General features: G+C 46.8%; 2 protein-coding genes across 2 annotated transcripts in view; one reads left to right on the top strand and one right to left on the bottom strand.

Moving 5' to 3' along the window:
* The window catches only part of LOC121837760 (protoporphyrinogen oxidase-like), a 31,114-nt gene extending 26,314 nt beyond the window's left edge, over positions 1 to 4,800 (bottom strand). Inside the window, exons 1-3 of the mRNA XM_042293563.1 lie at positions 4,552 to 4,800; positions 4,081 to 4,183; positions 1,167 to 1,301 (exon numbers count right to left, since the gene is read on the bottom strand). Of these exons, the coding sequence (XP_042149497.1) occupies positions 1,167 to 1,301; positions 4,081 to 4,170 (225 nt within the window). The 5' untranslated portion in view covers positions 4,171 to 4,183; positions 4,552 to 4,800. The remainder of the gene's footprint in view (positions 1 to 1,166; positions 1,302 to 4,080; positions 4,184 to 4,551) is intronic.
* A 230-nt stretch (positions 4,801 to 5,030) lies between these two features.
* On the top strand, positions 5,031 to 6,897 carry LOC8041987 (T-complex protein 1 subunit eta). Its single transcript, XM_002415133.4, has one exon. The coding sequence runs from the start codon at positions 5,242 to 5,244 to the stop codon at positions 6,841 to 6,843; it is 1,602 nt and encodes a 533-aa protein (XP_002415178.3). The 5' UTR covers positions 5,031 to 5,241; the 3' UTR covers positions 6,844 to 6,897.
* Positions 6,898 to 15,154: the final 8,257 nt, after the last annotated feature.

Genomic DNA, 15,154 nt, shown 5'->3' with positions numbered 1-15,154 from the left:
AAGAGGTACGAGGGAAACAAAAGCATTAGACACAGACGCATAAATTCGAGACTTTATCCCTGGGCCTTTCGTGCTGCTCTTTGTCTGCCCATGCCCGAGTCAACGATTAGAAAGTGTTGAAATCAGCGAAAAGCAGTTCTCCAAACTAATACGGAACACACGGACTATGCCTCATCTAACGGGAGCACTATCCTCGCTGCAGCCTAAGAACTGCTTCACAACGTAGCACTTGATGGAACAGCCCAAACAGGGGAAGCCACTCGCTCAAGGCCAAAATCGGGGCTGGACTGGGGAGGACGGGGCAGTTTCACCAGCCCCCCTCACACTATGGTGCATAGGTGACTGCCAAAATCCTCAGTTGGCAAGCTCTTGGAGACGATGCTAAGTATGTCCACAGCATGTTTTTTTTTTTTATTGCACAACCGCCTCGCAGGTCATTTTCCTACTTTCAGTGAGATGATGGCATAGCCTTCATTGACAGCAAATGTCATACATTTCTAGGTGTTTATAAGGCCTGCCTTTAACTCTATATTCAGAAGACAGTGTGGGCTGAAACTTTTGCAGCTTATTGCAACTCCTAGTCCGAGCTCTCAGTGATCAGTAGTGTATTTATACAACACTAAAGTTGCTATGTGTCTTGCTCGAAAAATGCCCCTTATTTTTTTCTTTCATTACTCATGAACAGCGTAGCTGTCTTTTGCTATTCACATACAGACAAACAGTAAAAAAAGAAATGTGTACCAAATATTGAACTGGAGTGTAAACATAAATAGAAAATTATGCTGGCTACTTGAATTTACTTATATTTTCATCCAGATTTTTTTAAGGATGCATAATGCCAAAGCTTGTGGCATTATGCCACAAGCTTTGGCATTATGCAATATACTCGTCAAGATAAGAAAAAATTAGTGTGCACATTGAGGTTGTATACTACATCACTTTTTCTAGCTTCTTTGCACCTGTTTGCTCCTTTACACAATGCTTTCACTTAATCTTTACATGCTCAAGTAACACCCAGGCACACTAGATACCTATAATACCCCATTATTTCTTGTTAAAATTTAAACATTGACAACCTAAAACATGTGGAAACCCGCCTGGTGGTGCATCTTGCTGGATGCTATGACATGCGCTCTACAGGGAAACGATTCTCCAACATTGCTCACCAGCTGCAGTGTGTTACGACCGGATTCGCCGGCTGTGCGCAAGCCGTGGGGTCCATGCTCGTAGACAGTGCCGTCGGGAAACCGGCTGGAACGTACCCAACCCCCCAGTCGTGCTGTACGCTCCACCAGAATTACCTGCATTCCCCAAAAAACAATAGACCCTTAGCTTCTGTCACCTTTGAACATGATAAAATTTAAAACGCACATAAACCAATGAAACTCGCGTGCGGCACGCGGCAGGTGCCACTGCTCTTTTTCACATGCCACAATTAGGAAGACAACTTCAATTTCAGCAATGAGTTGACCAAAGTTTAAAGCCTGATGATAACCCTCTAATCTCAGATGAGATTTTTCTTATGGAAGACTAGGGTCCAAGCCATTTTGTGAAGACTCTATAGGGCGTTCTCAAGCACTATTCGGTTGTAAAAAAAAAAAAAATACATATTAATAATTGCTAATCACGCAGTGCAATGAAACTTTCGCACGAGTGTCTTTAGGTATAGATAATTTATCGTACTCAAAATGCATCAGTGTAACTTTTTAGAAAAAAAATTCAAGAAAAAAAAATGCATTCTTTCTATGGATACGGAGGAAATGGAAACCAGTTCCTAAAGTACACTATGCCTGTGGGCTCCAAAAAGTAGCAAGCGGAAGGAAGAGGGCAAATAGTATGTGCGGCGGAGCCAGGGAAGCGTTTGCCAAACTGGCAGTGCGGTGAAGCCCAACGCAAGCTGCCAAGCAACTCCACAAGATACACGCAACTGGTAATCTTTACCTCGCTTTGTCTCCACTTTGCGTAAGCTTTTCGGATTCATTCAGGTGCCCTCCTCTTCCGTAGAAAGATGCTTGGAACAGCTGGACAAGCAACCATTTACTGAAGATGAAACTTTTCTTCTTCCACACCCATTAGTTCTGAGATATAAAACAAATGGGTGTGAAAAAAGATTTTGGTAAATAACCAATAGTCCTGCAGTGTGTTTATTTTCTTTTCTATCTCTCTTTGTGTATCTTTCTACATTCAGCTGGCATCTTTTAGAAGCACTAATCACCAACTAACTCAGTATCGACGACGCCCGATGGACGAAGCAGACGACCAAGCGCCCTTGCCGTTGGCGCCACTGTTCATGCCAGTAAGTGCTGCACCAGCACCTTTTGGCAGCGCTTGATTTGGTTTCGGTGTCTCGTCTGAGGGGATCCTTGTGGTGTCCCTTCGCCGATGGCTGTGATAACAACCGCCTGTCAGAACGCTCGGCCTCCTTCACTGTGAGCTCCGACCTGTTGGTGAAGCGGAGGGTCCCCTGTCTTGTCTCCTCTCATTCTCTCACAGGGGACCTCTTTCCGTCCCCCACTCGGATTTGGATCACTGCTGACAAGCGAGGAGATTTCGCCTCTTGTCTTTCCGCTTTCGAGAGAGGGACTCGTCCGGTGACCGTGAAAGAGATAGGAGGTGTATCGGCGACTTCTTCAATGATTTCCCGCCCCCTTGGCTCTTCGAAACCCCGCGTCTGGCAGGTAAAAATCTTTTCTTACCTTGCCGGCGTGGGGGGCATTTTGGATGGGGACATATTATTTCGTATAGTAGGGTGTTTTAATAAATGCTCTAGGACTCCATCCTTACTCTGGTATGTGTGTCTTCTCTTCCGCTATATTCGAGAGAGTGAGACAAGGTAGTAGATCATTGGCACCGATGGAGTTAGTTTCTTGAACCGACCCGTGGTAATATGGCCCTAAACATTGTCTATATTGCCGTGGGGATGTGCGGACCGTGCTACTAGGTTTGACGTCTCCTTCGAGATCGCCGCCGCGGTTGAGATAACCCTTCAATTACATCTCGGTACCTCTGTTACTAGCTACCAAACCCCACATGTCGCACCAAAATCATTTGGAAACAAGTTGGCCACAGTTGGAACAATGTTAAAAAGCAGATTTACATTATATTTTTTATATTAATGCAAGTATACCACGATAAAAAATAAATAGAAACAGCCACTTGGTGTCACTAACCCGTTCAAGCTAAGGTCCCTATATATTGAAATATAGTGCAATTCCCCCTCTCCCCACATCTCCCTCCTTTCCATCGTGGGCAATCCTTCTCGCCCTCCTTCCCAGTCACACCCCCGCCGCCATTTTTCTGCGAGGCCCACAAAGCACGGGCTTATGAGTACAGGGCTGACTTGTTTACTATTGCATACGACAAACTAGAGAATTTATTGTTTTTTTATTCTCAGTCTCCTGCCGGGAAAACTAAGTGCAGCAACGCCTGGAGGTGACGCTGCCGAAGTTGACCGAAGTAAAAAGCTTCCAATAACGCAGGAGCCCTCACACTCTACCAAAGCCACGCATCGCAATAACGCCCCTGCAACGGTGCTCAACAACCTAAACGTTGTTATTGATGACCACATGCAACGCATCGGCAATTGTGGACACCGCTACAGACTACTCAGACTGGAGTGCGAGGCTCTCTCGCTGCCACGAAAAGTTCCCCCCCCCCCCTCCCCCGAGAAATTATAATTTTTTTGGGGTGGGGGAGGAAGGGTCTGAGCCAAACTTAGATGGGGAACCCCCGCCCCCCCTGTAGTAGGCGCCTATGTAAAACCAAATAACACTCAAGAACAGATTCACAACCGGTGTAAATAAGACGTACACCAACACGCTCAACCAATAACAGAATCTACTGTATACATGCCTAGCATGCGACGTCATACGGCATTGAAGCAGCCACCAGCACTCCGTACCATGCTCCTGAGCCCTTACCTCCTGCACTATACGTCTCGCAAAATCTAATCTGTTGTGGAGAAAAACAGTTTCGATGATGCCAAATGTGCGCTGCAAAAGGTATGGGCACAAGAACATGGTATGGAGTAATGGCGGCTGAGATGACGTCAATGCAAGCCATGTATATAGATGTTCTCACTTTCTTGATGACGTCTTTGCCAAGGGAGGCGAGGTAGTGAGTTGTTGCGAGGCCAGTGATTCCTCCACCCAGGACCACAACAGTCGCCATTGTGCACGTCGTTCTGCAAATACAAACATAAACTCTGAATTTGTAGGCTGCTAGGGAAGCTCAGCAGCTAGATATTTCCATTTTCAGGCCCCGAAGTTTCGCATATTATTCGGGTCAACATTTACGAATAAGCTGTACCACCGAGTATATAAATCGAAGGTTCCAAGGCCGGTTTAATGTGCTTTTAAAAGTAGTACTGGTCCATTAAAGGTACTAGTGGAACTTCAAAAAGACTAGGGTATAGGAACATTTGGAACTCCGTTACTTTCAGCGGGGAAGTAACTTTGGAAAAAGAATAATATCGCATACGGGGTAGCACTGCGCTGACAGTGAAAAGTGAAAGAACATAACTCTGCTCAGACCGTAACTATACGCATATACAAGCACGAAGTTCGCCCACCGGCCTCAAGTCAGATTCAGCGCGACCTCGTGAAGTTTGGAACTGGGTGCACCTCGTTGGGCACCTTGATGCGGAACAGCTGAAGGCCAAATCAGTACCTTTCCCAACGTAGCGATGACACCAATGACACCGCCACAAGTATGCTCACACGCCCCAAAGCACCGCACCGTCCAGAATTTTAGGTGACCGGATCACAAATTTGGCCCAAAAACAAAACTGCACGTGGCTTTTTTTTTTTTTTTCACCTGCTCAATCGTGATTCGCGCACGTTCGCGCACTACCTTTTTTGTTAGTTTTTGTTGTAACTTGTCACACTTGCAAACACGCACTGCCCTTTACGCCTAAGCTTCAAATTCTAATAAAATACTGTAAATGATTTATTGTTTTCTAGTTAAAAATTAAGGGTAATTACTTTTCAAAATAATTTTGAATTTTTTTTTTTCGCGTGGGCGACGCACTGCTTCCGCTAGGGCTTTGCAGGTCTTGCCCAAATTTGGAGAAAACATTTTTGCGAGCAGGCCTACTTTCCAGAGGTTCACGCGCATGCGCAGTTTTGTATTCGCTGTCTCACGTTTTGTTTCTTGTCCGGCGTCGTTGTTTTGAGGGAGCCTCCACACCCGGCTCTAGTTTGTTCGATATCTTCCCGAGAACAAACAGCCAGGCGTCGCACGATGCAGGCCCCGATAATCCTCCTGAAAGAAGGCACAGAGAACTCCCAGGGCAAGTCCCAGGTGATTAGTAACATCAATGCCTGCCAGGTAATTGCGGACGCGGTTAGGACTACGCTTGGTCCTCGTGGGATGGACAAGCTCATCGTTGACAACTCGGGCAAGGCCACCATCTCGAACGACGGCGCGACGATCATGAAGCTGCTCGACATCGTGCACCCGGCCGCCAAGACTCTCACGGACATCGCCAAGTCGCAGGACTCCGAGGTGGGCGACGGCACCACCTCGGTCGTGCTCCTGGCCAGCGAGTTCCTCAAGCAGTGCAAGCCATACATAGAAGAAGGCATCCACCCGCAGATCATCATTCGTAGCCTTCGCAAGGCGGCGCAATTAGCGGTCTCCAGGATCCGCGAAATCGCGGTGGCAGTCGAGAAGAACGGCGAGCAGCGGGAACTGCTCGAGAAGTGCGCCATGACGACGCTCAGCTCCAAGATGATCGCCGGCCAGAAGGAGTTCTTCGCCCGGATGGTGGTGGACGCCGTGATGCAGCTAGACGAGCTGCTCCCGCTCAACATGATCGGCATCAAGAAGGTGCAGGGCGGCGCACTAGAGGAGTCGCTGCTGGTGTCGGGCGTCGCCTTCAAGAAGACCTTCTCGTACGCGGGCTTCGAGATGCAGCCCAAGAAGTACGAGAACCCCAAGATCGCGATGCTCAACGTGGAGCTGGAGCTCAAGGCGGAGCGGGACAACGCCGAGGTGCGCGTCCAAAATGTGCAGGAGTACCAGAACGTGGTGGACGCCGAGTGGGAGGTTCTGTACGAGAAGCTGCGCAAGATCCACGAGAGCGGTGCCCGCGTGGTGCTCTCCAAGCTGCCCATCGGCGACGTGGCCACTCAGTTCTTCGCCGACCGGGACATGTTCTGCGCGGGACGGGTCGTCGACGAGGACCTCCGGCGTACGGCCAAGGCGTGCGGCGGCGCCATCCTCTCGACCGTATTCGACCTGCAGGAGTCCAACCTGGGCCGCTGCGAGCTCCTGGAGGAGATCCAGATCGGCGGCGAACGCTACAACCTGTTCACAGGCTGCCCCGAGACGCGCACAGTCACCATCATCCTGCGTGGCGGCGCCGAGCAGTTCATTGAGGAGACGGAGCGCTCGTTGCACGATGCCATCATGATCGTGCGGCGCGCCCTGAAGAACGACGCCGTAGTGGCCGGCGGGGGCGCCATCGAGATGGCGCTGTCCAAGCACCTGCGCGACTACTCGCGCTCGGTGGCCGGCAAGGAGCAGCTGCTTGTGGCGGCCGTGGCCAAGGCGCTGGAGGTGATCCCGCGGCAGCTGTGCGACAACGCCGGCCTGGACGCCACCACGCTGCTGAACAAGCTGCGGCAGCGCCACGCCGCCGGGGACCTGTGGGCGGGCGTGGACATCCAGGCTGGGGACGTGGCGGACAACCTGGCGGCCTGCGTCTGGGAGCCCGCCGTGGTGAAGACCAATGCTCTGGTGGCGGCCACTGAGGCCGCCTGCCTGGTGCTGTCCGTCGACGAGACCATCAAGGCACCCAAGTCGCAGGGTGACGACGAAGGGCGCGGGCGCCCCTTCTGAAGCTTCGGAGTTGGAAATAAAGCATCTTCTTTAAGTTATCGCCATTACGCACGATCCAGTGGCTTCGTTTGTTGATAACAATTTGGCCACCGTATGCCCCTTTCAGGGGTAGGCAGTGACTTTCAATATTTGAGATGTGTAGCAGACCCACCAAGAATCTTGATCACTCTAGTTCCAAAATGGTTGCACTTCATTTGTTTTCTTGAGAGTTTTTGGTCAATAATGCCTGCAGTTGGGCACGGACATCCAGGCTGGGGATATGGCAGCAGTCAGCATATCTATGTTTGTCAGCCTAATATGCTCTACACTTTCTGCAACGGTTCCATATATGGCGAGCAAGTGTTCCAAAATATGTCTTTGTTACATCGGAAAGCGAGAAGGCACACCAATCAACGGATGACGGAATGCGCGTTGAACGAGCGATGATGAGGCAGCCAAGCATGCACCGTTTTATGAGGTTGGGGGGAGAAACAAAAGCATGAGGTGCGCGTGAAGCTGATGAAATTGCACGTTGTATACTGCCAATTGTAAGCGGTGGAGTTTGTGATTATGGAGCTCGGTACAGGTGTTTCTGATCCCTTCCAAGCAACCGTACAGTCTAAAACAAGGTGTAAAGTTGGATAAGGATGGCTAGTTGGTTTTGCATCATGGTGTAATACACCAAAACAACAGGGACAAGAAATGAAGGGAGAACTAGACAGGACGTCCTGTCTAGTTCTCCCTTCGTTTTTTGTCCCTGTTGTTTTGGCGTATTACACCATAGTGCAAAGTTGGGCGAGTTGGTTGATGGTCATATTGAATAAGTTAAGAAAGACGAAGGAAACACACAGACTGTGTTTCCTTCATCTTTTTTTCGCCGCTTTAACGCTGCAACAACATTTTGCACCGTTTCCATTTACTGGTCCTTCGTCCTTTTGCGCCATTTTAACCCATTCAATATGACCTACAGCCTATCATCTGTACAGCAGCGGAAGCTATTGTTCCTTTTTTAGGTTTGTACCACTAGCTGAACAAACCCTCATCAGGAATCACTAAATTTTGGAGTTCTGATGGCAGTGCTTTACAGACCCGTGACGAAGCCTGCCTTGTGTCCTAGAACTTCTCTGAAAGTAATAAATTATTTTCAGAAATTACTGGCTCAGGATGTCTTTGTATGAGCTGTGCATTAGCACATAACAATCAAGCATTTTGAAAGTGGTAGATTATCAGAGTGACATTTGACGACATTAAGGGCATCTGGATTGTCTGGCAGGTCAAAAGTGGGTAGAGTTTTAATGGGAACTTTGGCACAAGTATTTCTAGTTCTACACCATTGTTTACACAACAGGGTTACAGAAATTTTTGTGTTTACAACAATGGTTTACAACGTGGTTTACAACTTACAAGCTAGTGACATTGACATCAGTGTTGATGTCGCTACCAGTAAAGCTTCATGCAAGAAAGGCATCGAAAATATGATCTGCCCGATGTGAACATTAGTGCAGTCAGAGTAGTGGTGCAAAACTACCGATAGTACTATCAACAGTATTGATAGTCGCCAGAAATTTCTCCATCGATAGTCGACTATCGAAAAACTATCAATAGTACTACCGATAGTCGACTATCGAAAAACTATCGATAGTACTTTCGATAGTCAACTATTGATAGGGTGACCAGACGTTCCGTTTTGGCCGGGACAGTGCAGTTTTTGAGGTCCGTTTCGGCCATCCCGTCTTTTTGTCCCAATAAGGAATCGTGTCCCGTTTTCGCAGGAGCGCATCATTTCGAAATTGGCACAAAGTGAGTTGAAGCAAGCAGAAACTATGCCAACTTGTTACAAGTATATTATAAAAAAAAAGAATGTAGGCACTTTAAAATATTTACCCAGTGAAATTCAGAAAACTGTTCTTGCCTACAAACACGTTTTTTTATCAAGACTCCTGAATAGAAATATTTTTTTTTTAGTTACTGAATACAGCACGCATGTGCTGTATTCAGTACGCTTTGAGGCTTTGAAATAGCAGTTCTTACCATTAAATTTTTTCTCCCAATCTCAATCTTTAGTATGCCCCCCTCCCTCCCCTCCTCCTCTCCCCCCCCCCCCCCCCCCCCCCCTCCCGGGCTGAGATGTCCCGTTTTCTACCTTGGGGAATATGGTTATGGTGTACTAGAACTGGGCAGTGTGCCGTCCGCGCCGAGAAGCAACGGAGGGAGGAGGTCGGCGCAGCGATGACGGCGCGCGAGGAGGCCAGGGGGCGCTGCGGGTAACAGGCGTGCTCCTTCCCGCTCGGATTGCCGTGTGGTCGTACTGCTTGTGATCGCGTGGTTCGCGTCGTCGCCTTGTTTTGCTGCAGTTTTTTTTTTTTTTTTTTAATGGTTGAGTGAAATGGATTGTGATCGGTGCCGTTCAGTAGGGTGTAGACAACGCGTGCAATGACAGAAAAACGGCGGGACAAGAGAGACGGGACGTGTTTTGTGTCGGGGCAGTGATTTCCCTCCACCCCTCAGCGGGGGTGTACTCCCCCCTTGTTTTTCCGAAAGCACCCTCCCTAACCTCAATTCCTGGGGCCCGTGCCGGGTTGTATACCGGTCCTGCAAAGAAGCCCGTTCCCTTTTTCGTGCCCCTCTCGAGTTCAATCGGCGTCAGTCGTCGTCCCGCAACATTAAAAGGAGTGACAGGGAGACTCTGCTTCATGTAATGCAGGCTGTCATGACAGTCGTCCTCTACATTTTTTTTTTCCGGACTTTTTGCACTCTAAAGTATCTGCTAAATCGGTTTTATAGACACTGGTTTGGGCACACCGAAGGGTCCTGTGCACGCTGACCGCATTAGAAAGGCTTGGAGAAGTGACTGTGAAAATATGACGTTAAAGGTTATGGCCTCACATGAGCAAATTATTTTTTTTTTTCCTAACGGGTTTAAAGATATAAGGGTTGGCCCAGCACTCCGTCTCTTCAATGAAAAGGTGCTAAGAGGCCTCTTTTTTTTTTTTTTACCGCAAGAAACTTGAAGGGTCTTATGGCCCAGCGGAAGATACTGAGTCATTTATCTTGAAGTTGTCGAAGCTCATCAAGATCATGACCTCACGTTGGAGAATGCAGAGGTACAAAACGCCATAGGCGCCGACAACGGGGGTGCTCGGGAGCCCCCCTCTCCCGAGCACTTGGGAAAAGCAAGTATACCATCGCCTCCAAAATCCTTGGGTGCACCTCATTAATCTCATCTGTGCGCTGGCGCCCAGTGTATAATTAAAAATTTATCTGTGTGCCCTGGTGCCCACACATATCAATATAGCTGGTGCTCAGTGGATAAATAAGAATATATATACACTGTGGTTACTACCAGAGCTGGTGAGTGGATACATTTTTCTAACTATTCGCACAATCCTGTTTGAAGACCCCACGTAGTAACAGCAAATACGATAAAGGCTAGTACTGGAAATTCCTTCGAAAGCCCGTGGAAGTAGTTGCGTGAGTCGGCAGTGGCACCTCCATGCAGCCTACGGAAGTAGACGATATAGCCCGTTTTGTAAGCCCCATTTTGTTTTCCCAAACATTGAAACAATTCATTAGGGTAGTGAGCTTCAACCACGGAATTCATTGATCGCAACTACAGTGACAGCGAAATTATAGGGTCACAAAAGCACACATTTGTTTAGGTATCACGCCATCAGCATGCTTATCCTACGTTATCCAGGGGATAGCACACGTTTGGGACGTCTCTTTCAAAAGACTTCCCCAACGTTTCCCTGGGGCATGGATTTCCCGCAGCTATTCAGAACGCAACATTGTCAGCGCGAACAAGCGATCGCCGGTTTTTCTATGAGAAACCAAAGGATCTCAGCAAAGTTCGAATTGCTGAGGGAAAAGCTCATTCGGGTCTATAATGCAGGTGATAAAAGTTCGTCCTCACTAATGCTCTTTCGAAGTAAATCCGAGAAAGCGCGCGTGTCTTGTTCGCGCTAGCAGTGTCGGGATGCGTACTGTGGCGTCCTGCCCGAAGATGCACGTCTCGGGCAAAGCATTTGGCAACGAATTAGTGTGATAAATAATATGTGAAACAGCAGAAATAAATAATACCGTAAAGAGTTAGCCAAACAATGCGAAACAATCGAACATGTGCGGAACGCCAAGCCAGCCAAGCGCTACCGCTGCCTGCGCTCCGCACTCCGGCAGCACGCCTACTACACGTTGCGCCCTCTCGCGGCCACCGATCCGGTCATCGCTGAAAGAGCCCCCCCTCCGCCGGCGCTCGCTACACTGCCCAGTCTTCTAGTACACCATAATATGGTCACCCTAACTATTGATAGTATTATCGATAGTGCTACAACACTGTCGATAGTTTTGGAAGAACAATCGATAGTCAGTTTATCAATAGTTTTGCATCACTAAATCAGAGTATACTTGTAAAAGCATAAACATCTTCAGCACTCACCCTTGATGATGTTGCATGTATGTTATTTAGGCATGTCATGGAGAAACCAATAGTAAAATATATAGAAAAAAAAATTGTATAGATTTTTTTTTTGCTTTTTCTTATGTTCATCTATATCAGCCTGATTTCCTAACTAAACATATGTTTATCATATAGCATCCATGGGGGAGCTTTTTAATTGCGTGCAATAGGGCTGTGCCAGTACAAAAGGGGGGGGGGGGGGGGGGTAAAGGGTGAGGTGTTGGTCAGCGTATCATATGTTTAAGACCCTCCCCCCCCCCCCTTCCCTCCATTGTTTCCACGCCTTAATTTTTTACACATACGGAATTCAAGAGGGGGGTCAGGACATCCGGACCCCTTCTACCTCTTTCGACTCCCTTCTGGGTGGCCATTCTTGAATAATGTGCCTAGTTTTATCTAGTATATTCTGCAGAGATTCACTTGTTGCCAGTAGGGGTGTGAAAATTTAAAATTTTTTTATTGCAAATCGATTGTGAATATAAAAATCTGAGTGGGCAAATAGAATTTGAATACATTGAAATAAACAAGGTATCTTTTTTTCTCACTTTAATACAGTTTGAGGCTTTGTTTTTTTTTAAAGCGCAGCTCTTAGGCGTTTGTTTCCGGCTTGAGCGGCGTCGGCGTCGGCGTAACTGCACGGTGCATTATGGCTAAATTTCCCCGCTAAATATAACAGAAAAATTTCCCGCTAAATCTAGCAGAAAAATTTCCCCGCTAAATCTAGTGGAAAAATTTCCCTGCTAAATCTAGCAGAAAAGTTTCCCCGCTAAATCTAGCGCAAAAATTTCTCCGCTAGATCGAACGGAAAATTTTTCCCGCTAAATCTAGCAGAAAAATTTCCCTGCTAGACCTAACGGAAAAATTTCACTGCTAGATCTAACAGAAAAATTTCCTCGCTCAATCTAGCAGAAAAGTTTCCCCGCTAGATCTAGCGGAACAATTTCCCCGCTAGATTTAGCAGAAAAATTTCCCCGCTAAATCTAGTGGGAAAATTTCCCCCCTAGATCTAATGGAAAAATTTTCTTCACTAAATCTGGCAGAAAAGTTTCCCCGCTAAATCTAGCGGAAACATTTTCCCGCTAGATATAACAGAGAAATTTCCCCGCTAAATCTAGCGGAAAACTTTCCCCGCTAGATTTAGCGGAAAAATTTCTCTGGGGAGTCATGTGAGCCCCCCTTCCCCAAGGTCATGTGACCCCCTCCGCTCCGAGAACGTGACCCTCAGTACCCTTCCCTCCTCCTCCTCAAAAGCTGCGCTCTAATTCGGCGTTACAGGGAGTTGTAAACGGCTTTCATTTTTGTTCATCACAGTTCTATATAATATCAGGGATCTAACAATAAAATTATAACCAAAGAAGGCAGACCTACAATCGTAAGCCAAATTTTCTAGAGCATCGCATTTGGCTAACAAGCCCACCAAGGTGCTCAGATATGTCAGACACTTCTCCTAGCACACCGGTGCAAAGCAGTGGAGGTTGATATGCGCTCGCCGATGTGAAGCAGTAAAGCTTGACACGAAAACTGGAAAATTCTGAAAGCATTAAATACTCTGAATAATAAAAAAAAATATCTTGAACACTTTTAACAGCAAGTTTGAGCTACAAATAGAATAGCCAACACTATTCCAAACTATTGTGTTTCAAGCGTTCTACCTTTGCTTTAATTTGTAATGTTAAATGCTCTTTGAAATGATACAACACTACTAGTTTATGTATGCATCCGCTATAATAGTAGTTTCATAGACAAATATAAGTCCAAAAGTCTTTTCCTTCTAACTCTTGATAATTTGTCAGATCATGCCTACCTGCTTATCAGAAGCACTCCTTTGAAAGCAGGGACGTAAGCACATAAATGTGAAAATTCTCCAAGTGAAGTTAGCTGAACTATTTTCTGCGCACCTATGAGAAGCTGTTGAATCGGAGCCTTGCAGTTTCTAAGAGGTAATTTAGAGATGTTCTATTAAGCTATTTCACACCACAAAACATCAGCCACCTGCGACAGGCACATAGGCAAGATTTTGTTTGGGGGGGGGGGGGGGGGGAGGGGGGTTGCCCATGACAAAATGCTTTGTAAGGCAGGGGGGAGGGAGAGGAGGCCCCAGCACAATAGAAGATTTCGGGAAAGGGGGGGGGGGGGGGGCACCTTCTTCCCCCGATACATGCCCGAGTTGCGAGGCTGCCGCTGCTCAAAATTGCAATATTTTTAAAAGGCACCGCGCACCTATTTTCAATAAACACACTTAACAAGTTGTTCAACACGAGTAATAATGCAAGCTTTATTTGTTCATACAAAACCGAGGGTGGCAGGGCATAGTTGTAGAAGCATACATAGTCTGCTTTATCCAAGCTGTGGCATGCATGCAGTCTATACATAACAATGCATAAGCAACTAAGGAGCATTCCTTCTCGAAAATAGCTGCAGGTGGTCATTTGGTATTCTTTGGGAGCAAGGATTAAGTGTAAGGGGATGCCAAGCTCCAGGCACTTGTTTGGGCAGTAATATACCACGCTAGTTTAAAAGGCAGCAAAAACAACGATTTTTAAGGAATTCTTTCTTGGATACCATGTGACCTTGATGGTAACAAACATTGAATGGTTGGCATTGAACAGATACAAAAAGGTGAGTGTAATTACAGCAGACACAAAAAGGTGAATTACAGCAGACATGACAAAGTAAGTTTACATCGAAGGTGTGAACACAGAAAATGATTTTGAATAAATAACAAGAAATCCACTCCCAACCCCAATAAATAAAGTGCATAGACTTATTGCATGCAAAGTTACAACATGCTAGAACTATACGTATAGTACCTTTTCTCGAACTTGTGCTTGGAGACAATTGTTTGTCAAGGCTTTCTTGAGACAGGATGGGTACAGGTGCTAGGAGTGGTGAGATATTGAAGTGCAACAATAAAAAAACTTGAGCAACAAGGTACAAGTTGCCATTGTTACCGTTTCACTCATTGTAATCTGCTTCGTAGGGGCAGTGATTGTGCGCATAAATAGGTTTACACACTGTTCAATTGCTTGCTTGGTGTGATGAGTTATGGTCACCGTGATTGATAACACTGAACATAATGCTTTGCAGACAAGTTACACAAGGGGAGCACATGTAAGAAACAGTGGCTCAACATCCTACTAGGTACTCTCCCAACCTATAAAGGTATACATACAATCACATCACCAAAGTACTTCTGCAAAATTTTATGGGCTTTGAAATGTTGTGGAGGAGAGGCAAAGAGACTAGTATACCCCGTTCTCTCCACTGTACAACAGCCAGCACTCAAAAAGAGAGAGCTGTAAATGATGGAACACCACAAACAATAGGGTGGAGACTTTTCTTTCTTTTGGGCATGGACTCTTTTTTCTATATTTCTTAATCTAGCTGCAAAACACTATACCTATGCAATGCAAATGTAGAGTAATTAGTGTTTCGTTCTATATAACTCAGACATCCCAAGGGGGGAGGGGGGATCGGTGGCCGTGTGTGTCAGTGCAATGCAGCTCGGAGCCCATGGAGCAAAAGCTCGAGCTGCAGAACCCAGGGATCCTGAGTTCAATCCCCACCTCTGCCCATTCAGATTTGGCCAAACATCGTACCGGCATGCAGTCGTGTATCACTACTGTGCAATGCACGTCAAAGAGTTGCTGAAAACAACTGCTCGCTATGTTGTGATGAACTACTGGTCACATGAGTAGCCCATCACAACACAGCCAGCAGTTGTATATCACTACTGTGCGATGTACGTCAAAGAGCAGCCCGAAACAACTGGTCGCTATGTTGTGATGAACTAAGAGTGGAGACGCTGCTATCTCGGGGAAGGATCTGGCGCCGCGCCGAAGTGTTCTTTATCCAGATCTGACATCTGTCGACCGT

Source organism: Ixodes scapularis, unplaced genomic scaffold (assembly GCF_016920785.2).
Source record: "Ixodes scapularis isolate PalLabHiFi unplaced genomic scaffold, ASM1692078v2 PGA_scaffold0__279_contigs__length_252992795, whole genome shotgun sequence".
Classification (NCBI taxonomy): domain Eukaryota; kingdom Metazoa; phylum Arthropoda; class Arachnida; order Ixodida; family Ixodidae; genus Ixodes; species Ixodes scapularis.
The sequence above is the reverse complement of the archived record's forward strand: the minus strand, read 5'-3'. Positions and strand labels throughout refer to the sequence as shown.

Excerpts from the sequence above, each read along its gene's own strand:
- LOC8041987 (XM_002415133.4), top strand. The coding sequence starts at position 5,242 with ATGCAGGCCCCGATAATCCTCCTGAAAGAAGGCACAGAGAACTCCCAG.